The 22,816-nt window shown below is 38.6% G+C and overlaps 1 protein-coding gene across 2 annotated transcripts in view; it reads right to left on the bottom strand.

The window, feature by feature from the left end:
- Positions 1-22,816, bottom strand: part of MARCHF1 (membrane associated ring-CH-type finger 1) — a 647,830-nt gene that overhangs the window by 10,637 nt on the left and 614,377 nt on the right. The window contains exon 8 of one of the 2 annotated variants that reach the window (XM_033135185.1): positions 977-1,124. In XM_033135185.1, coding sequence (XP_032991076.1) covers positions 977-1,124 — 148 coding nt within the window. The remainder of the gene's footprint in view (positions 1-976; positions 1,125-22,816) is intronic. The other variant, XM_033135186.1, reaches the window with a different exon arrangement.

The following is a 22,816-nucleotide window of genomic DNA, read 5'->3' as shown; positions in this document are numbered from 1 at the left end:
GGAGAGCACTTTGGTGTGCACTGCTGCCATCATGAGGTCAAGTGTGAGACTGCAATATCCTTCCCTTCTGCTTTTATGAATCCAAAGACATACAGAAGTAACAAAGCTTTCCTTTCAAAAATTATTTTCTTTTCCTCACTTCTTCCAATCGTTTTCTTTTTCTTTTTTGAGGGAGGCACATAAACATTTTCATAACACTACAAACTTACAGTGTTATCATCTGAACAATTTCTCCTTTGAAATTCACCAGGTGTTTAATATTGTATTTGTTACCCCTGCCACCCAGCGGCGGGGCGGGATGAGATAGGGGACTATTTCTCACTGTTTTACCGGCTATGATTTAGGCTATATGCTAAAGCTGTTAGAATCCGATGAAAAATAGAGTAGTCGTTCAGAAGGGAAGATAACCTGGTTTCAATGACCTATGCATTTTAAATGTTAGAATATGCCTTCATGATTTTCAAACATCTTTCTTTGCAGACTTGATGCCATCCTTCACAATCAAACTTAGCACGTTTAAAATTTCAAACCATAGTATTAATCCACTCTATCAACTTACATAGTACTAATAAGCTATTACATTCTCTACTTCAGTATCATCATATTCATGTTTTAAAAGAAGCTAAATGACTGGGTGAATTAAATCAAATGAAAAACCTTCCAGTTTTAAAACCTGGCGACCTTTTCCCATCAGGAAAAACCTGATCCTTATCCAGCTCCTGCAAAGCCTGGAGTGGTGGATGACATTTTATATATTTCTCCCTCCTCAAGTTCACATGAACTTGATAAATCTCACATCTCAGCTTGGCACCCCATTTATGGTCAGGGTATTATTAGTCAATAGCATAGTTGGGGAAGACTCGATTGCCAGTCCTGGTTTTTGCTAGTGCACTAGACGGGGGAAATGGCTTCCCTACCTGGTTCTAGGTATCCTCACAGCATCCAAGAGGGGAGAAAAGAAGAGACGTGCCCTTACCATTGTCGTTACCTTGCTTGATTTCCTCCGCTGTCCGGTCTATTAATACATACAAGGACCAAACCACACAGGTGATTGCGATGACATGGAATGTGACCGAGCAGAATATTTTTCTCCTTTCACTCGTGGTCATCTGTAGTTTCTCCCACTGCAATTGTAAACGAATCACACAAAACTGAATTTCTAACTAGGAAACTTTGTTCCCCGTTTATAGCCCAGACATAGCTCATGAATGGAGGGAAAGCATTAAGGATTTACAATTTCAGATGACACTATAATATTCAAATAAGTCTTCACATTTAGAAAGACATGAAATCTGGGCAGCCGGTTAGCTCAGTTGGTTAGAGCGTGGGTACTGTTAACAACAAGGTTGCGGTTCAATCCACACACGTGGGCCACTGTGAACTGCGCCCTCCACAAGTAGATTGAAACAACTACTTGACTTGGAGCTGATGGGTCCTGGAAAGACACACTTAAAATTTTTTTTTAAAAAAATTATGGTTTAAACGGTTAAAAAATAATGGCAAAAACCGTAGTTACTTAAAAAAAAGATATGAAATCATAATCTGTGGAATTATATGTAACTTAAATATATATTAAAGTGAAAACAAAAATATGTTTGTATTTCCAAATGAATTAAATCAAGTCTTTTCTGTTTTGCTAAAATCTCATTTCCTTGTTTGTGACATCAATGGCATAGTTTTAACACTGAACAATTTTTAGAAAACATTTCCTTTCAGGTTTCTGCATATCACTTCTTTGTGGTACTAGGTTATAAGTAGTAATAAGTAATCTCTTTGTGGATTAATACACAACCTGATATAGTGTTGCATTATTGAATGTATAACTCCAACAAAGAATTTGAATGGCTGGATGATACCGGTTTACAACTCTTCTCCTGGGAAACATATTTTATCATCTGGGCAATGGGAGAAAATCAGTTGAGACCCCCTAGTGCAGTCTGGATTTGCTGCTGCCACTACTGTCACAACCATTGTTCCTTAGTCACTCTCCTCAGAAGGTTGAGGGCTGCTCCCTCAGTCTGGGATAGGAAGAGGGCCACAATTTGTATAGTTACACGTTAGGTTTTGTGTCCATATGAGGGAATGTGTCCACTTATTAACTTTGAAGAAATAGAGTCTCAAACAAAATTTTAATGCTTTGACAGCTAGCGTATCACTTCATTTCTGAGTTAAGAATTGTGTCTTTATTTTTCTTTGTATTATTTCTATAGGAAAATCAAATCACTTAGGTCTTGTTAGAGGTGAAGTGATGTGCTAAGCTTTCAATGATCCATGCTTTTTTACTTACATTTTTGCTAAAGCAAAATCGTTAGAATTTCAGAAGACCCCATTCCTTCCCCACCTCCCACCCCACTCCCACATATAATTCCATAAGCAACTCAGTTGGAAACAAGAGGGCATCCATTATGTCCCATAAAGTCCTGGTTCTGTCACCAGTTCTGAGACATTGGTGAAGTCATTTAATCTCAGGCCCACTTGCTTCCAGACGTGAATTGTGGCAGAAGCTGTGACAGAGAGGTTTGGGAAGAGAATACCAGTCTTTTCTTCCACTGTTAACAGACTAGTAATTCTATGAGGGTGCAAACTGTGCCAGCTAAAAGCTGCTTTCCAACCTTCCTTGGCAGACGTGGACATGGGCTGTTTTTCACCCGTGAGACATGAAGGTCTATCTAGTGATATATCGAGTGTTCGCCTTACTGACTCAGGAATCGCTCCTTCTTCCTTTCCTCCATTTTCTCTTCTTTGCTGCTTGGAAATCATAATTGATGGGAAGAGTCCCAACAGTCATCTTGCAACCCGAGGAAAAGTCTTGAGAATCGGAGAGACCTCAGCCCGATGAGCAACAGTTCACCTCTGGATGACCACTTACACATGCAAGGAAATAAAGCCCTGTCTGATTAAACCATAATTTCTCAGGACTCTGCTGCTTATTAGCAAATGTAATTCTCGATGAAAGAATCAAATAGATACTTCCTAACTTCCCTTCCAGTCTCATGGTTAAGATCCTATAATTTCGTTTGTAAGAGAGCAAATTTCCTCAAGTCTGATCATGATGCTCCAGAAATCTTCTTAAACGTGTTAGAGACATAAATGTTTTATTTACAAACACCATCTGTTACTCTCCTCTTACTGGCCAGTGATCACAGTTTTCCTCATAAGGTTCTGTTAGACCCAATTAACAATTCATACTTCATCTTGTACTTTCTTCTCCATCAAACTATATTTTATATATTATTCCACGTAAATAATGGAGAAATTTTAGTAATGTGGCTAGGGGAAAACCAGGTGCTTCAATTTAGGTTTAATTTTTTAATTAATTGATATTGAATTGAGAAATTTTTAGAACATGCATCTTGGCTTTTATCAAAACTTCATATCTGTGAAAGATTGATCTTTAAAATTTTGTTTTGTTATTGATTTACTATGATGTTAACTTGAATAATCTGTATAATTATAGCATAGAATATTATCCTTTTGTGACTTAATGGCGATTTCTTGAATTACCTCAATATTCAATATGACCAAATAAAAAATGCAGGACGGTGCAGAAAATCAGCTTGACATGCTCAAATTTCCTAAATTTTGCAAGTAGATGAGAATACTTTCGGTGACAAAATAAACATACCAAATCAACCCTCAATTGTAAAACTGGCTTTTAAAGAAGCCCTTAATTATTGGGTCTTCTTAAATCTAAGGAGCATTTCAATGCAGTGACTGAAATATATTCTTCAAAATTAATGAGCCTTACATAGAAAAGAATCAGTGTGGCCAACAGGGAGGGACCAAATCAAATAAAGACTCCTTCTAGTTCCAGACAATGGAAGCTCTAAATAGTCACTTCCTAAGCTCAAGAGCATTTTAAAAAAGAAGTGTAGATGTCATAAAAATGGTGGCGTGAGGTGAGCCTCTGGATATCTCCCTGGAATTTACAACAAATCTAACAACTATAACTCCACAAAGGATTCCCTGCACAGCAGACAGGTAAGATGAAGAGGCTTACTACTGAATTCATCTAAAGGTGGGCAAATAGCGCAAGCAGGGAAGGAGGGAAGGGAGAGGTACAGAGACGGAGCCTCGCGGGCACAGGACGCTGACCTAGCTCAGTGCTCTGAGCTTGCTGCATCCCGGAACTACCGAAGCTGCCAGAGAGGGAAGAACTAGGACTGCTAGGGCTCCGCTTATGGCCCACAGGGCTGAGGGGACAGCATATAACACGGCTGAACCCAATGCTCACGGCAGAGACCTCGGAGAAAAGACTGAGGGAAGAAGGCTGAAAACAATGGTTTAAGCCCTCACTGCCACAGAGAACGGAAGCCTTAGGCACTGAGACTAACCGCCCCCTCCCTACCCTCCCAGAGCTCACCCCGCCCCCACCTGCCCGGTGCCAGAAGTGGAACAGTAGCAGTGTCAGATCAAAAGTACAGAATATGTGCAGTTCTGAGAACTGTGGTCTGCAGATATGGACTTGCAGTCCAACTAGTTCTGGCAAAGGGGAGGAAGCCGTGGAAGCAGGACAGGCTATGGTGGTGGTCACCACCGTTGCTCTGGGCCACCTCTCATAACCCACCCTGCCCCTGGCCCCACCTATCTGGGCGGATCCCTGCAGGAGTAAACAGAGCTACTGAAGCACACAGGCTCTGAATCTGGGGCAGGAAGAGCTTTGAAACCTCAGAAGCTCTCCACATCCCCCCACGGAGGTGGTGCCATATTACCAAGGCCAACTGTTCACAGAGGAAAAGCCCACCTTCCATGGAATCCCCCCCATTGTGTGAGAAGCCAGAATAGTGCAGAGAAAATATAACACTACAGTGTGAGAGAGAATAAAAAGCTGCATTCGGAGAGAAAATAAAACATTCTACCAACACCTACTGGAAAACAAAAGAAAGACCTCCTTCTATCAACCTGTTGCAGAACCCACTTCTGTAGATGTCTAGGAAGAGAAACAATAAATTATTAATGGCCATGAATAACCTAGGCAACAAGACAGCTCAGAAAGAAAATGAAAAGTCTCCAGAAAATGAAATTAAAGATATGGAAATATGTGACTTAAACGACAGAGAATTCAAGATTGCAATTGTTAAAAAACTCAATGAGATGCAAGAAAACACAGACAGGCAGTTTTATGAACTCAGAAACACAATCAAAGAACAAAATGAACATTTTGCCAAAAAGATTGAAATTTTGAAAAAGAACCAAATAGAATTTCTGGAGATTAAGAACTCAATAAAAGAAATGAAGAATGAAATAGCCAGTTTAAGTCGTAGAGTTGACCAGATGGAAGAATCAGTGACATAGAAGATAGAAATCTGGAATTGACACGGATGGAAGAAAGAGATTTGAGACTTAAAAGAAATGAAAGAAACTCTACAAGAACTTTCTGACTCCATCAGAAAGAGCAATATAAGAATAATGGGCATACCAGAAAGAGAAGAAAGAGAGAAGAGAACAGAGAGTATATTCAAACAAATAGTCAATGAGAACTTCCCAAACTTGTGGAAAGAACTGGATCCTCGAATCCAAGAAGCAAATAGAACACCTAATTACCCCAACCCCAACAGGCCTTCTCCAAGGCACATTGTATTGAAGCTGTCAAAAATCAATGACAAAGAAAGAATCCTCAAGGCAGCCAGGGAAAAGAAGACGGTAACCTACAAAGGAAAGTCCATTAGATTATCATCAGATTTTTCAGCAGAAACTCTACAAGCCAGGAAGGTGTGGAACCAAATATTCAAATTATTGAAAGAGAGAAATTATGAGCCAAGAATAATATAACCAGCAAAGATATCCTTTAGATATGAAGGAGGAATAAAGACCTTTCCAGACATACAGAAGCTGAGGGAATTTTCTAACACACAGCCTACACTACAAGAAATACTAAAGGAGGTTATTCGACTACCATCAACAGGGACAATTTGTGGCAACCAAAACATAAAAAGGGCGAGAATAAAGGCCTGAACCAGAATATGGAAATGGAGAAAGTAATCATGTTGAAGAAAATGGAATACTCTACCAAACTTTCTTTTACATAAACTTAGTGGTAACCACTCAAAAAAAAAAAAATCCAGAACTGAAATATATACTGTAATACAAGAAGAAACAGAGGGAAACATCATAGAATACCACCACACAGAAATAATAGACAACAACAAAAAGGCAAAGAAACAATGGAGACACAGTCTTACCAGAAAACTAAAGATAGACTGAAAGGAAATCCTCACATATCAATAATCACCCGGCATGTAAATAGATTGAATTCACCAATAAAAAGGCACAGCTATCACCTCTGCTTTTCAATACAGTGTTGGAAGTCTTTGCTAGAGCAATCAGGCAAAAGAAATAAATAAAAGACACCCAAATTGGGAAAGAAGAAGTTAAATTATCACTCTTTGCAGATGGCATGATGCTATATATAGAAAACCCTAAAGACTACACCAAAAAGCTATTAGAAATAATCAATGAATACAGTCAAGTTGCCGGCTACAAAATCAACATACAAAAGTCCATTGAGTTCCTATATACTAACAATGAAATGCCAGAAAAAGAAATTAAAAAAAATTCCTTTTGCAATTGCAACAAAAAGAATAAAATACCTAGGAATAAACTTAACCAAGGTTGTGAAAAATCCATATGCTGAAAATTATAAGACATTTTTAAAAGAAATTGAAGAAGACACAAAGAAATGGAAAGACATTCTGTGCTCATGGATTGGAAGAATCAACATAGTTAAAATGGCCATATTACCCAAAGCAATATACAAATTTAATGCAATCCCCATCAAAATCCCAATGGCATTTTTTAAAGAAATAGAACAAAAAATCATCAGATTTGTATGGAACCACAAAAGACCCCAAATAGCCAAAGCAATCCTAAGAAAAAAGAACAATGCTAGCGGTATCATACTCCCTGACTTTAGCTTGTACTACAAGGCAACAATAATCAAAACAGCATGGTATTGGCAGAAAAACAGACACATAAGGAAAATAGAATAGAATTGAGAATCCAGAAATGAAACCACATATATATGGACAGATAATTTTTGACAAAGAAGCAAAAAACATACAATGGAGAATAGACAGCCTCTTCAATAAATGGTGCTGGGAGAATTGGAAAGCCATGTGCAAAAGAATGAAACTGGACTGCTATCTGTCACCATGTGCCAAAATTAATTCAAAATGGATCAAAGACTTAAGCATAAGACCTGACATAATAAACTGCATAGAAGAAAACATAGGTACTGAATTTATGGACCTTGGGTTCAAAGAGCATTTTATGAATTTGACTCCAAAGGCAATGGGAGTAAAAGCTAAAATAAATGAATGGGACTATATGAAACTTAAAAGCTTCTGCACAGCAAAAGGAACCATCGACAAAATAAAGAGGCAACCAACTGAATGGGAGAAGATTTTTGCAAACAGTGCCTCCGATAAGGTGCTAATATTCAAAATATACAAGGAACACATGCAACTCAACAACAGAAAAACAAACAACCCAATTGAAAAATGGGCAGAGGACCTGAAGAGACATTTCTGCAAAGAGGACATACAAATGGCAAGTAGACATATGAAAAAATGCTCAACATCTCTAATCATCAGAGAAATGCAAATACAAACCACAATGAGATATCCCCTCAACCCAGTTAGAATGGCTATCATCAACAAGACAAATAGTAACAAGTGTTGGAGAGGCTGTGGAGAAAAAGGAACCCTCATACACTGTTGGTGGGAATGCAGACTGGTGCAGCCGCTATGGAAGGCAGTGTGGAGGTTCCTCACAAAATTACGAATAGAATTACCATATGACCCAGCAATCCCTCTCCTGTGTATCTACCCAAAAATTCTGAAAACATTTATATATAAAGACATGTGTGCTCCAATGTTCACTGCAGCTTTATTTACAGTGGCCAAGACATAGAAACAACCAAAGTTTCCTTCGATAGATGAATAGATAAAGAAGTTGTGGTATATATACACAATGGAATACTATTCGGCGGTAAGAAAAGATGATATAGGAACATTTGTGACAACATGGATGGATCTTGAGAGTATAATGCTAAGCGAAATAAGTCAGACAGAAAAAGCAGAGAACCATATGATTTCACTGATATGTGGTATATAAACCAAAAACAACAAAAGAACAAGACAAACAAATGAGAAACAAAAACTCATAGACACAGACAACAGTTTAGTGGTTACCAGAGGGTAAGGGGGGGCAGGGGTGGTAGATGAGGGTGAAGGGGATCAAATATATGGTGATGGAAGGAGAACTGACTCTGGGTGGTGAACACACAATGATTTATAGAGGATGTAATACAGAATTTTACACCTGAAATCTATGTAACTTTACTAACTGTCACCCCAATAAATTTTATTTGGAAAAAAAAAAAGGGAAGTGTAAAGGGATACTCAAACTTTCCTACTTTCCTTTATAAATCCTTACACGACCTCTTCAGGAATTCACTAGACAGCACACACAGGTAAATGTACTACCACAGCGCCCTCTTCTGCATGATTACATTACTGCATACAAAAGTCAGCACAAGGCTTCAACAGAAATCTGTGTATTTCATAAAATGTTCATCCATATACAAGCCTTCACAATGAGGAATGGATGGAAAAGGCAAGGATAGAAATCTTATTTTAACAAAGCTGTCACGAAAGGGCCTTACTTGAATATTCGGGAAGCTGAAATTCAATACCAGTTCACCAAAAATTTTGTGATCCGAGAATGACAATCTGCCCAGTTTTATAAAACAACGTGTGCTTATACCACATGAGCATGTGCATAATGTTTACCATGGTGACCCTCTGTAGCGGGGGATATTGGAGAGGATAGCCTCTCGGGGGTGGTCAGTGTGGTTCCCTGCTCAGCAGCTGAAGTGTCAGCATCACCTGGCACTTGTTAGAGATGCAAATTCTCACACCCCACTTTTGAGATGATTCTGTTGGCGTTGCCTTGTCGCTAATGAAGCATAGCTCTCTGCCAGTGCAGCAACCTTTTGTTTGCCTCACCACCCAGAAGGCCACTGCCTTTCCTCTTTAGGTTATTCAGGCCTGAGTCAAATATCCTTCCCTCAAGTCCCTCAGTTTTAAGGTGACACATGTCTCTCCAAGTGGTCTCAGTGAAGCAGGTGGAAAAGCTAAAGGCAGCAGCTCCCTTCCCCAAGGGGCAGGGGAAAGCGACGCACCGCTGCACACCACCTGGCTTTTGACAACTCTTTACACTGTTAATGCTCTTAGCGCCCTCTACATAGACCGTCTTGGACCTTGGTTTAAACTTTATAATAGCTGGTTCTTTGGTACCTGTTCTATTGTTTTTGGCCTTTGGTCCCTTGCCAAAGCCTTCAACAGTAGAAAGAATTGAACAGAACTGTTGTTCATTTAGAAATATGCTACTGGATTTTTTTTAAAAAAAGACTTGCATGTTGGAATGTAAATTAATACAAACTTTGGTTCTGTGAATTTTTCTATTTGTTCTAGCTACATCAAACTGTTCAGATTTTCTAATTTAAGTTGCTTGTATTTTGTCCTAAAATATAAATTTAAAAATACGGTCTAATGAGAATGCTTTTTAAATATTTGTACGAGTGAAGAATAAAGGCAGTTTATTTGCACAATATAAAAATACATGAGGTAGGGACTGCTTTACTGAATCCATTTCCTTTTCTTCCTTGACACAGTTTCACTACATTTTCCAGCTTTGGTAATCAGAAGAACCAAAAACATCAGCACATCTATATAGTGCTAGAGCAAATAACTACCACCAGGTGGCGGCAAGCCCCAACTGTTGCTAATATCAATAATTTTTTTTTTTTTTTTTTTTTCCTGTTCAACTAGACCCCATAGAAGCCAGCCAGCTGGGCAGGCTCTTCCTGGTCATTTCATTGACCCAGCATAAATGCAAAACCACATTTTAACTGTTTAAAAATTTCGGACCATCCCTGATTATCATATTATGGTCAAACTTGACTGCATATGAGTGACAATAATACCCAGAACAGCAAGTCTAAAGTTTATTACACTATCTACATGCTTTAGTAAGATACACTGTGCAAGTAAACCCTGCAAAAGTACTGGGGTTTACAAAATCGGTAAAGTTTCTAGAAGACCTGTTGGTCTGTGTCAGTCGTTCTTAAAGAGAGTTTACCAGAAGCATGAGCATTAACTTGGGTCTTGACAGTGTTAATTAATTAAACAAGGAGGTAATTGGGTCCAGGTGGCTGTAATGCCAGGGTGGCCTTTGAAAGCAAACCCAAACCTAAGCCTGTAAGGGCCTGGACATTCAGCAATCCAAACCTAAGGATAACCAATCACAGCCAACTAGTCTTTAAGCTGTAGCCAATCAAATGATTCCCTTGCTTTGCTTCTATGTAAATCTTTCCCCTGGCTCCTGTAGGTGGAGCACTCCTAACCACTTCCGGTTTTCAACGGATTCAAATTGATTATTATTTAAATAAACTCTTAAAAATTTTTAATATGCCTTAGTTTATCTTTTAACATTAGAAAAGCAATTATTTTGGGCCCCACATCTGACTTACTGGATCAGACACTCTGGTGGCAGGGCCCTGCAACCTGCTTTTTAACTAGTCCTCAGGTAATTCTGATGTAAGCCAAATTCTGAGAACCTCCTGCCTAATGAATGATGCTTGGCAGAGTTGTATGGTGACCTCTGAATCTAATATATGGAGTCTATATTAGAAGTAGTATTTGTCACTCCCTGACATAAACTAATCACTAATCCAGGGAAGGAAAATCAATAAGCCAGTTTGATTATTTGGCTGTGATGTAAATATTTCAGGTTGAGTGAAAAATCACCAAATCAGTGAATTTGTTTGGAGTCGTTTGGAGTTAGCTCATTCATCACTCAACAGTTGCATTTTTTAATTCCACTTTTTCAAATTAGTGTTTAGGTGCATGAAAGCCTATTAGAATCCAATTTTATTAGTTATAATTTCAAATACTTTGGGAAAGAACCAAACAACAGACTCTTAACATTTATGAGTAGTAACTCTTGAGCCCTTAACGAATCCCCAAGGCCATGAATATGCCAATGGTAAACAATTTTCCGCTTAAAAGTGGATGAAAGAACCATGGAAGAAAAATGTGATCTCTTCAGGCTTATAGTGACATTTGTTACAAGCCTGATGACAGTTATGAAACAAGCCACGCCCACATGTAGATAGATGGTGGGCAGTTGGTCAAGTTTACTGATTAATTCAGGTGCTCACCATCAGACACAAGTTAGAAAGTGTAGGTGATACAAACTTGTCAACAGAATTACACAGAACGATGTACATGAATCTCCTAGCTTTCTCACTATTAGCCCAAACCTCAAATGTTAGATCCATAAATACTCTGTGGGACTATTATTATCTCCTGGAAAAATCTTGATTCTGGGACAAGAGGAAATGGTCTTGCACTGCAACAGGGGTTAGGACTTACATCCAAATAAGTCACAGCACGAACAAGGAGGAATGGACCACGTGCCCAGGTTCACCTTTGAGTCTCCAGTTGAAATGTAAATAAAGGATTAACAGTTTGAGCACTATTGATTTGAGGTGGGAGAAGTGGTCACTGATACCCAGGCTAGAGTAAAGATAACACTGCAAACTGGCGATCTTACCGAAAAATGGTTTCTAAATTTTCCCACTGTAATGCAGGGTCTCTGGTCCCGCTCTCAGTGGGTAGACACAGAATATGGTGAGGCCGAAAAGGAACACCAACGGAGCTATGGATAAGGGGTTCATACCACTATATTCTCGCTGGCCGCTGGGTTCGAGATACAGGAAGCAGGATCCACATGATCTGCAATCCGCCGTCTGCTTCTTTACCAACCGCCTTGCTAGCCGCAGTCTGCGCTTGCCAGCGTAGCCACGGCAGTTATATTAGTGGCTAATGGCTAAATGGCTAACTGGTTACAGCTGATGGCTATCGACTGCCCGAGCCAGCACCTTTCCACGTGAGGTCGAGAGCCTAGAAACTGCTCTCTGGGACTCCGTCCCTACACCCACAAAGAGAAGGAGGAATATTTGGAAACCTGAAACCAGTGGCTACATCTTGCTACCACACAGTTTGTCTCCTTTGTCACACAGGGCTACTGAGTAATGTGCATTACCTGAACATGAAGGAGAATAATAATAAAAAATATTCAGGTTTGAAAATCCTTTGTATTTAAACGTAGTGTTCAGCCTTGGCTAACAGAAACCTCTGGGGAACTAGTTATTAATGTACACACCCAGGCCTTGCTGAATCCATAAACTGTGCAGTTCACAGTGTACTCTGTCTGATCCAAGGTGCACTTGTTAACAAGGATGGCTCTGGGTTCAAATTCTGCGCTGCCCTAAGTACTGTGTGACCTTGGCTGAGTTACTTCAATTCTCTGTCCGTCCATTCCCTTATCTGTAAAACAGATGGTGATAAGAATGGTACCTACTTTACAGCGTCAAGTTTAAGTGAGTTATATATATAAGTGCAGGACAGTATCAGGCCCTTATAAAGAATTCAATAAATGATTATCATAACTGTGAACTTACCACACTACATCCAATTAGACTTTGGTTGTGTTTACCTTTGTGTGGATAACATCACGGAGGGACAATGGATGAATTGGGACTTGTTCATGCAGAACTAAGGCAGCCAAAGCCCCCAATCTCCATCTGCTTTCCACGTATAAATAGATTTTTCTGAATACTGAATCTCACAGTAGGGAAATAGAGACTGTTTTTGTTAGCTATTTGAACAAAGTAAGTGGATGAGTGACTGTGCATCTACTAGGTAGATTCATTTAAAAGACTGCACAATTATAGTTTCTTTTCTGCTAGGATTGAAAAAAAAAAAAAAAAAAAAAGCACAGGTTACACTATGTACCCCAGTAAGTTCTCATTTCTTTTGTCTGGAAATTGAATTCAAATGTTATGTTAAGACTTCCCAAAGAAATACTGTTCTGAATGACAGTTTTCACAAAAGGTTAAAGGGACTCCAACATTGCAAATCAACTGAAAGTCTTGATGTGAGTGTGTGGGTTACAACTATGTCTTCCCTAAGTAACACAGGACCCTGGGGCACCTTTATCTAGCTTAGTGATCACAAAGGCCAAGAAGCTACCTGAGGGTGGGTAAGTGAAATAAATGGCTCTTTGCCCTCAAAGGCAATTAACTTTGATTCTATATATAATGAGTCCGTGTTTGCTTTTCAAAAAAAAATTTTGAGTCCAACTTATATAATACCGTGTTTCCCTGAAAATAAGACCTAGCTGGACAATCAGCTCTAATTCATCTTTTGGAGCAAAAATTAATATAAGACCCAGTCTTATTTTACTATAATATAAGACCCGGTCTTATCTAACATAAGACCGGGTCTTATATTAAGTGTTGCTCCAAAAGATGCATTAGAGCTGATGGTCTGGCTAGGTCTTATTTTTGGGGAAACACAGGAGTACTTTACAGACGGAGCTCACATTACGGTATTTACGATAGTACTTGGAAAAGCCCCGTAGAATAGAAAATTAGAGGTGTTAAAACGGCAAATTCAACTTAAAACAAAAATCCAAGCATTATTGAAATACCATTTTAAAGCTTCAGGAAAAGGTGCACTTATTTCAAGCAGTTGTAGTAAAAACATATTGCGTTGATATGCTTGTCACATTAGTTTCCAATGGGAGAAATATGTTATTTAAGAACTGTGGCTCAGTGCTGATGCGGAGAGGTATCAATGACCAGATGAGAAACTGTCCAAATGCAAAGGCACCAGTAGGATCAGAGGCCAAGAGAACATAGATGACATTGCCAAGAGCCACGGGGAGCAGGGAGAGCTGGGGCAGAGGTAGGGGGCCCGGGGTGGTGGGTGAGGACAGAAGCACAGTGTGACAGGCCCCACGGGCAAGAAGCCACGTGCTCAGAAAGGCACTGGAGTGAAGCGACTGGGGTCAGGCCGATGGGGATTACAGCCCAAGCAGGAAATCTCAACTGTCTGACTTGGGGCAGATAACCGACCTCCTTAAGTTCCAGTTTCCTCAATGGTGAAATTGGGATAATGACACTCTCCGTTGTACAGGGCTGTGGTTAGAATTATACGAGGTAATATCCATAAACAGCACATAGCAAGCCCTCACAGAAGCCAGGGGTCCCTAACAGGTTTATGAAAGGAAGTCCTACACGCTTCACAGATGTTACATTAGGCTCAGACTGGGCTTTGTAAAATTATAATTATTTTTGAATTTCTTGAAATGTAACAAACGCCATTTGCCGTAGTCCCCACACCACTCTCGTTGGCTTACGCCCTGCCCACTTTACTCATTAATGTTACCTGCTGGGCACCTGTGGGCAAATGAATTGGCGAACCTTAAAGTATCAGCGTCGGTAAGCAGCGTTTTTCAGAGAGACAGAAGCCAAAACAGACATGTGCAAAAAAGCTTTCTGGATCTTGAAAAGATCTTCGAAACCAACACGAAGAGGTGGCAGAAGGCCACCTGGTACTAAAGGAGCAATTAGGAAGATCTAAGTTATCCTATTGATGTGCTGGAAACTTTTGTGTGAGAATATCAATCTTACAGATATAAATACTCTAAAAATATTGTGGCCAGTAAATTCAGTTGCTAAAATATGTATAAAAACAGATGAGTTCTATTAATTATATTCAGCCAACCTTACGAGGCTTAAAATTTTCTCTCTCTAAAAAACGTATGTATATTACATATCAAATGTATATCTAAACGTATGTGAATCTGATGTCATATTAAACAATTGCCTTATAAACCGTTTCCCGATCTCCCATTCTTTTCCTTTCAAGGCGTTTATGAAATGTAGGATTTCCTGAAACTTTTAAGTAAGGTATTTATAACGTAGGGAAAAAAACGTTGAGTAAAGTTGTCCACTAGAGGGTGCAATGACATCATACATGAAGATGATTTGAAGGGGAAGAAAGGAACGCAATGAGCAAGTGCTTATTAAACAGGACTATCTAGACGGGGGATACGCTGTGTGGTATTTAAGGCACATGTGCACTGAAATTGCTCTGGCAACAGTTAAAATAGCAAATTCCTAGGCTCTGTCCAGATCCACAACTGGGGACGGGGACGGGAGGGGGGGTCTAGGAATCTGCATTCCTAATGAGCACTCCATGTCATTTTTAAGTATGCTGAAGTTTGAGAATTACTTCCCCGAGGAGAGAACAAGTTAGGGAAATATTGTAGAAAGAAGCTGTAATTTCTAATACTTTTTACTAGGAGTGAAGCTATTTCTACCTTCTTCCCCCCTTCCGTCCAAAAAGACCCATCCACATCTGGGTTGATTGATATGTTGTCATATAAGAACACAAATTACTTAACGAGTTAATTAATACATGCATTTAGACAAAGTTTGTTTTAACCAGTAGCAAACCAATACCTGGTTCTCTGTTTTCTCCTGAAGGTTATGGTGACAAATAATCATCTCCTACACTGTGGAAGAGATATCAGTATATTACTGCTTCAGGCACGTTGAACCAGCAGAAAATCTATGGTGCTGTCCACGGAATACTTAATTATGGGCTGTGACTTCACAAACAAAGAGAATAACTGGGTAACATTTCCTAAGGTGGCATGTTCCCTCATCTCTATAGATTGAAGGCTTGCCTAGGACTCTTGGAAATTGCCACTGTTGTCTGAGATGCTCTCAACAGAAGCCCATTTCTCATGTCTGTTTCTGCTTCTTCAGTCAATCTCCACAGTCCACGTGGGGGCTACACAGGCCCATTGTCAACCTCTGTGCCTAAAATGGTGACAGCCTTGCAGTTTGGGAAAAAGTGCCCACACACTAAGCAGAATCCTAGAGACGGGGAACATTAGAAGATATTTTAAAAGACTTAATTTTACAGAAGCCATTGAGGCCCAGGAAACTGAATTGATCTACCCAGGGCAATACAGTATGTTATTAGTAGGTTGTTTTTTTTTTTCCTAGCTAAGAATTTTGTTCTAAAGCTGAAGACTTTTTTAAAGAGCAGAGTTCTTCAGCATTTCTAGGAGTATACAAATTCCATTAATTGTATGTAACGTGTTGCGTGTTTTTGCTTTTTTCTGGGAAGAGGTCCATAATTTCGATGGATTCTCAGAGGTCTGAGACATTTTCCAGATTAAAAGCCCTTACTTTAAACTGCTCTCCCTTGAATTGATTGATAGTCATGTATCAACTTCTTATAAAATAAGGAAGCACTGGGCCAGGGTAGGGCGGGAGGTACATATCATGCCCACAGGCTGGAAATGAAACTTGCGGTTCAGGGGCTTGACATAGTAAAACAAAAAATTTAACTTCCACAGCTGAAAGTCTTTTTTTTTTTTTTTTTTTTAAGGAAGTATTTATTAGGTCATTGCTAGCAAAAGAATACTGGTCTTGAGGCACGGAGTCTAAACCACCAGCAGCATGGCTAGATAGAAAAGACAACATGTGCATCGTCCTTGGTTATCAACTCAAAGCCTGGGAGTAGGGGCCCGGGACTGACACGAACTAATTAACGTGCAGAGAGAAGTAGAAAATGCCCTCCCTATATTCCCTTCATGGAGTTTTTTCAACAGAAATTTCTTCCTGACTCGTTGGGATAAAAAGCAAGAGCAGCAGGGATGTGAATGTGGGTTGGTCTGTTTGAGCGAGACAATGGGAAGAATTTCTCTGTCATTCTGAGGAGATGGGGGAGAGGGGGACAGGGGGGGCTAAGAGAGCTAGGGAGGAGGTGGAAGGCTCTGGCTTCATGACTGGATTCCTCGCCTCCGACTGAACTCACCAAATGTGGGGCAAAACCTACAGAGATCAGATTACCTGAACAGAAGTTGGACAACCTGTATAGATGGTATGTGGGTGGAAATAGAGAAAATAAGTTGTAGGCACATGCAGATAGCCGGTGCCAGATGTACACTGTCCAGGGCCATGGATTTGAAGCTTGGGCTAAATTTAAGAAATCTCTAAGGAATCGTGCAGAAAGGACTTTGGGTTAACAGGCTTTTAGAAAGACCATTCTTGCAGCTCTACGAGGATGAACCGGAGAGAGGGTGACAAACTGGTAGCCCCTGCTACTGTTTTTTCTTTCCAAGGGCGGGAAAGAACTGATGTCTTAAAAGTGGGTCTAATATTATTAAATATGACTTCTACTTTGGAAAATCTGGATACGCTTATGGGTAAACTCCCATGACTTCCTGTCTTCAGACTAAACACATATTTATAAGTGCATTGCACCCTTCTTACTTCCTTCTGTCTTATCTAAGAAGACAAAATGTCCCTCTACAGTCTGAAATAATCATTCCCCATGACCCTTGACCCTATGATTATATCTTTTTATTTATTTTTAACTTCCCTCTGTATATATAGTCCCCTTCCCTTCAACATGAGTACTTGATTGTATGTCTCTCCAGGCTTTTATTTCATGATAGTTTATTATTTTATTAACCGTATGTTCATTATGCTGTGTTTCCTTGAAAATAAGACCGGGTCTTATACTGCATTTCCCTGAGAAGAAGACTGGGTCTTATATTCATTTTTGCTCCAAAAGATGCATTAGGGCATATTTTCAGGGGGTGTCTTATTTTTTCATGTACAACAATCTACATCTATTCAAATACAGTCGTGTCGTCTTCTTCTGGAACATAGTCATAATGTATTAAATGTGTCTGTCTGGTTGACAATCTTAACTGGGGCTTATTTTCAGGTACGTCTTATTTTCGGGGAAACACGGTAGAAAATTTATAAAGTACAGACAACCGATAAAATCATGTATAATCTCATCTGCAACTTACATCTCCAATTTTTTTTTTATGTACACATAACATATAATAGAATGTAAACATTCAGGCCATTTCAAAATGGAAATTTAATTCTGAGACTATCTTTATTTCTTTGGAGCACCAGCAGAATGGAGATGGGAAGATATAAGGAGTGGTTGACAATTAGGAAAGTAGAAAGGCAGATTCTTTTTGTGCTAAGAAGAGATCAGAGGATGGAGGGAGGAGGAAAAACATACCCAAGCTGGGAGTCTGGATGATGAGAGTCATCTAGAAGCTTTTCTAGCAGGCAGACCTTGCTGCTCAGGAAGAACTTGGGAGAATGTATCTAACAGAGGACCACTTTGACAGATGTTGTTTGAAAGACGGGAGCCGTGCAGGGTCTGAGTCACTTCTCAAAGACCATCCATCATTAACTTTAATCCGCTGTTAGTCTGTGGTTGTGTCGTAGGCCTCTCATGTTCCCCTCAGTGGAGCTCGGGAGGACTGGAATTTACCTCCATCTACCTATTCACCCATTGGCCACCAAGCAGGAATGTCCCCTTCCATGCTTCTCTCAGAAACTATCTGCATAGCTGGTATCGCCACTTTCCTTTGGCCCTGTCCCAGGACATTTGTACCTTTGTACGTACAGGAAGGAGGACAGCTTTGGGTATCTAGAAGAATAATACTGGGGAAGCCTTTTTAGTGGCGAGAAGCAAGAACTGAACAATTGTGAGACACCAGGCCTCGAACTGTTTTCTGTTTACCTCATTTAAAAACACAACTTTATTGAGATATAATTGACACATATGCTGCATATATTGAAAGTGTAAAAGTTGATAAATCTTGACATATATTTTACACCCATGAAACTCTCATGATCAAGAATCTGAACATATCTATCATTCCCTAGTTTCCTCTATCCTTTTCTGATGCCTCCCACCCAGCCTTTCCCGTGCCTACTCCCCTGGTAATCACTGATATGCTTTTTGTCACTGTAGATTACTATGCATTTTCTAGAATTTAATATAAAAGAAATTGTAATAATACATGCTCTTTTGTCTGGCTTTCTTCACTCAGCATAATTATTTTGAGATTTACCCATATTATATAATGTATCTATATTCATTCCTTTTATTGTTAATAGTATTCTACTGTATTGCTATACTAAAATTTGTTTATTTGTTCACCTGATGAATATTTGGGCTGTATCCAGTAGGGGACTATTAAAAATAAAGCTAATCTTAAGAAAAAATAAATGGTGCTGGGAGAATTGGAAAGCCACGTGCAAAAGAATGAAATTGGACTGCTATCTGTCACCATGTACCAAAATTAATTCAAAATGGATCAAAGACTTAAGCATAAGACCTGACACAATAAACTGCATAGAAGAAAACATAGGTACTAAACTTATGGACCTTGGGTTCAAAGAGCATTTTATGAATTTGACTCCAAAGGCAATGGAAGTAAAAGCTAAAATAAACAAATGGGACTATATGAAACTTAAAAGCTTCTACACAGCAAAAGAAACCATTGACAAAATAAAGAGGCAACCAACTGAATGGGAGAGGGTTTTTGCAAAAAGTGCCTTCGATAAGGGGCTAATATGCAAAATATACAAGGAACTTATGCAACTCAACAACAAAAAAACAAACAACCCAATTGAAAAATGGGCAGACGACCTGAAGAGGCATTTCTCCAGAGGACATACAAATGGCAAACAGACATATGAAAAAATGCTCCACATCACTAATCATCAGAGAAATGCAAATAAAAACCACAATGAGATATCACCTCATCCCAGTCAGAATGGCTATCATCAACAAGACAAATAGTAACAAGTGTTGGAGAGGCTGTGGAGAAAAAGGAACCCTCATACACTGTTGGTGGAAATGCAGACTGGTGCAGCCGTTATGGAAGGCTGTGTGGAGGTTTCTCAAAAAATTATGAATAGAATTACTATATGACCCAGCAATCCCTCTCCTGGGTATCTACCAAAAAAATCTGAAAACATTTATACATAATAACACGCGTGCTCCAATGTTAATGAACATTGTTTTGTTTTGTTTACGGCGGCCAAGACATGCAAACAACCACAATGTCCTTCGATAGATGAATGGATAAAGAAGTTGTGGTACATATACACAATGGAATACTATTCGGCGGTAAGAAAAGATGATATAGGAACATTTGTGACAACATGGATGGATCTTGAGAGTATAATGCTAAACGAAATAAGTCAGACAGAAAAAGCAGAGAACCATAAGATTTCACTGATATGTGGTATATAAACCAAAAACAACAAAAGAACAAGACAAACAAATGAGAAACAAAAACTCATAGACACAGACAGTAGTTTAGTGGTTACCAGAGGGTAAAGGGGGTAGGGGATGGAGATGAGGGTGAGGGGAATCAAATATATGGTAATGGAAGGAGAACTGACTCTGGGTGGAGAACACACAATGGGATTTATAGATGATGTAATACAGAACTGTACACCTGAAATCTATGTAATTTTACTAACAATTGTCACCCCAATAAATTAAAAAAAAAATAAAGCTATTAGGAACTTTCATGTACAAGTCTTTCTATGAACATATGTTTTTATTTCTATTGGATAAATGCCTAGGGGTGAAATGGCCAGATTATATAGTTGGCATATGCTTAATTATTTAAAAAACTGCCAAGCTTTTCCAAAGTGGTTATATCATTTTATATTTTCATCAGCAGTGTGTGAGCATTCCAGTTCCTCCATATCCTTCCTAAGTCTTGGTATGAACAGTCTGTTCAATTTTAGCCATTCTAATAGGTGTGCAGTGGTATCACTGTGGTTTTAATTTTCATTTCTCTAATGACTAATGCTGTTGAACCTCTTTTTAGATGTTCATCTAAAACATCTAAACGAATGTGTTTGTCATCTGTGTATCTTCTTTGACGACGCGTCTATTGAAATTTCTTGCCATTTTAATTTATTGGGTTGTTTGTTTTCTTATTGTTGACCTTTCAGAGTTCTTTATATATGTGGGATACTAGTCCTTTATCAGATGTACGATTTGAAAATATTTTTTTCCTAATGTGTGTCTTGTCATTTCATTTTCTTAACAGTGACTTTTTTTTCTTTTATAATTAAAGTTAATTAGGGTGACAATTGTTAGTAAAGTTACAAAGTTTTCAGGTGTACAATTTTGTAATACATCATCTATATATCACATTGTGTGAACAGTGACTTTTGAATTTAATGTATTTAATGTAGATGTATTTAATTTTGAATTTGATGTATTTAATGTAGATGTATTTAATTTTTGAATTTAATGAATTTAATGTAGATGTATTTAATTTTGACAAAGTCCAATATAGCAATTTGTTCTTTTATGGATCTTGCTTTGGTGTCATATCTAAATATCTTTGCCTAACTCAAAGTCATAAAGGTTTTCTCCTATGTTTTCTTCTAGCAATGTTATTATTTTAGGTTTTACATTTGTAGGATATATCTTGAGTTAATTTTTGTATATGGAGTAAGATATGGATTGTAATTTGGTTTTGCATTTATTAAAAAGACTATCCTTTCCCTATTGAATTGCTTTTGCATCTTTCTGGACTCTTGATTCTGGTCCATTCATCTATTTGTTAGTCTTGACAACTATACTACATTGCCTTAATTCCTGTACATTTATTTATAGCTTTTTTTGTAGTCTTTAAATCAGGTAGTATTATTCCTTCAACTTTGTCCTGCTTTTCAAAGTTGATTTGGCTATTCTAGGCCCTTCGCATAAAAAAACTGAGAACTTAGACAATTTATTTAAACTCTCTAGGTCTCATTTGTGTTTTCTCATTTGTGACACTATAAGAACATCTAGTTCATATTTCTTGGGAGGGTTAAATGGGTTATGTATACAACAAAGCACACAGCGCAGTGTTTGGCACGCGTAAGCAACCAGTAAGTTCTGGCTGATCATTGTGGACATGCACATAACGCATCCTAGCATATCATCACTATAAATGAGCTACACCTGGACCAAATGTACTTAATGGGAACTCAAGAGGAAAATTTCCCCAGGACCTCAGTGACCTGATAATCTGTGGTATTTGCTGAAACATTTATATTTATATACGGCACACTATTTAATTGATCATTTTCCCTTCTTGCTTTGACTGCTACACATTTTAGAAGCAAATTACCCTTCACATACAAATAGCATACAAGACCTGTGGCATGCATCTTCCTTATGTTTGCCTTACGGTTTTATTCCACTCATTTTCTTTTACTACAACATCCTTAAACCATTCACCTTACGTTTTGGTGTGTATTTCTGTAAGCTGGCTCAAATCCATTGTGCTTGGTGATGGAGTGATAACAATTTTTGAAGAGAGGGCTGAGCTAAGCAAGCTACAAGGTTTTGTAGACTGACTGACATTTGAATGCCAGATCTGTCAACTCACAACAATGCAAAGAAAATAATGCCAATTCTTCAACAGTGGGTACAATAATTTGTCCTATTTTACATGAATAAAATTCTTTAGCTTATTGAAATAAGAATGGCAGCTGAAAGGAGCTGAGGTATATTTAATCTAACAAATGTGCAACGTAAAAATGCTCTGAGCCATTCAGATCCATATAGAAACTTCATTTAAAGCCACATACTTGCGTTCTCAAACCTTTGGGAATCATGAAATGAAACATGGCTGCCTTTTATGTAATCAACTTTTGAACAAAAATGCAAAGGGCAGGAAGTCTTAAAAATAGTTGAATAACTAGAAATCAGACCAATAGTACTGGATGAGTGACTAAGAATTACTTCCAATCACTATGTAAGTTAAATGTAGCCTGTGAGTTGCATTACCATGATTATGTCCAAAAATAAAGTCTTCAAATTTTCAAACCTCACTAAGAATCTTAACCTAATCCAGTTTTCTTGTAAACAGTAAGCTAGTAAAAAGAGTAAAACAATCCTTACTCTCCTTTCATTGAGATTTTCCTTTAAACCAACCACTTGGGAGCCCAGACCTCTGGGCTCTGAGGTCAGTCTCTGATTCAAGTGTGATAATGTCACAGCTTCCCAGAGAATTGTGGAGTTACCCCACTGACATGGAAAGA

The sequence above is a fragment of the Rhinolophus ferrumequinum genome, chromosome 18, assembly GCF_004115265.2.
Source record: "Rhinolophus ferrumequinum isolate MPI-CBG mRhiFer1 chromosome 18, mRhiFer1_v1.p, whole genome shotgun sequence".
Lineage (NCBI taxonomy): Eukaryota > Metazoa > Chordata > Mammalia > Chiroptera > Rhinolophidae > Rhinolophus > Rhinolophus ferrumequinum.
Note: the sequence above shows the minus strand (reverse complement) of the source record. Positions and strands in the feature narration are given on the sequence as shown.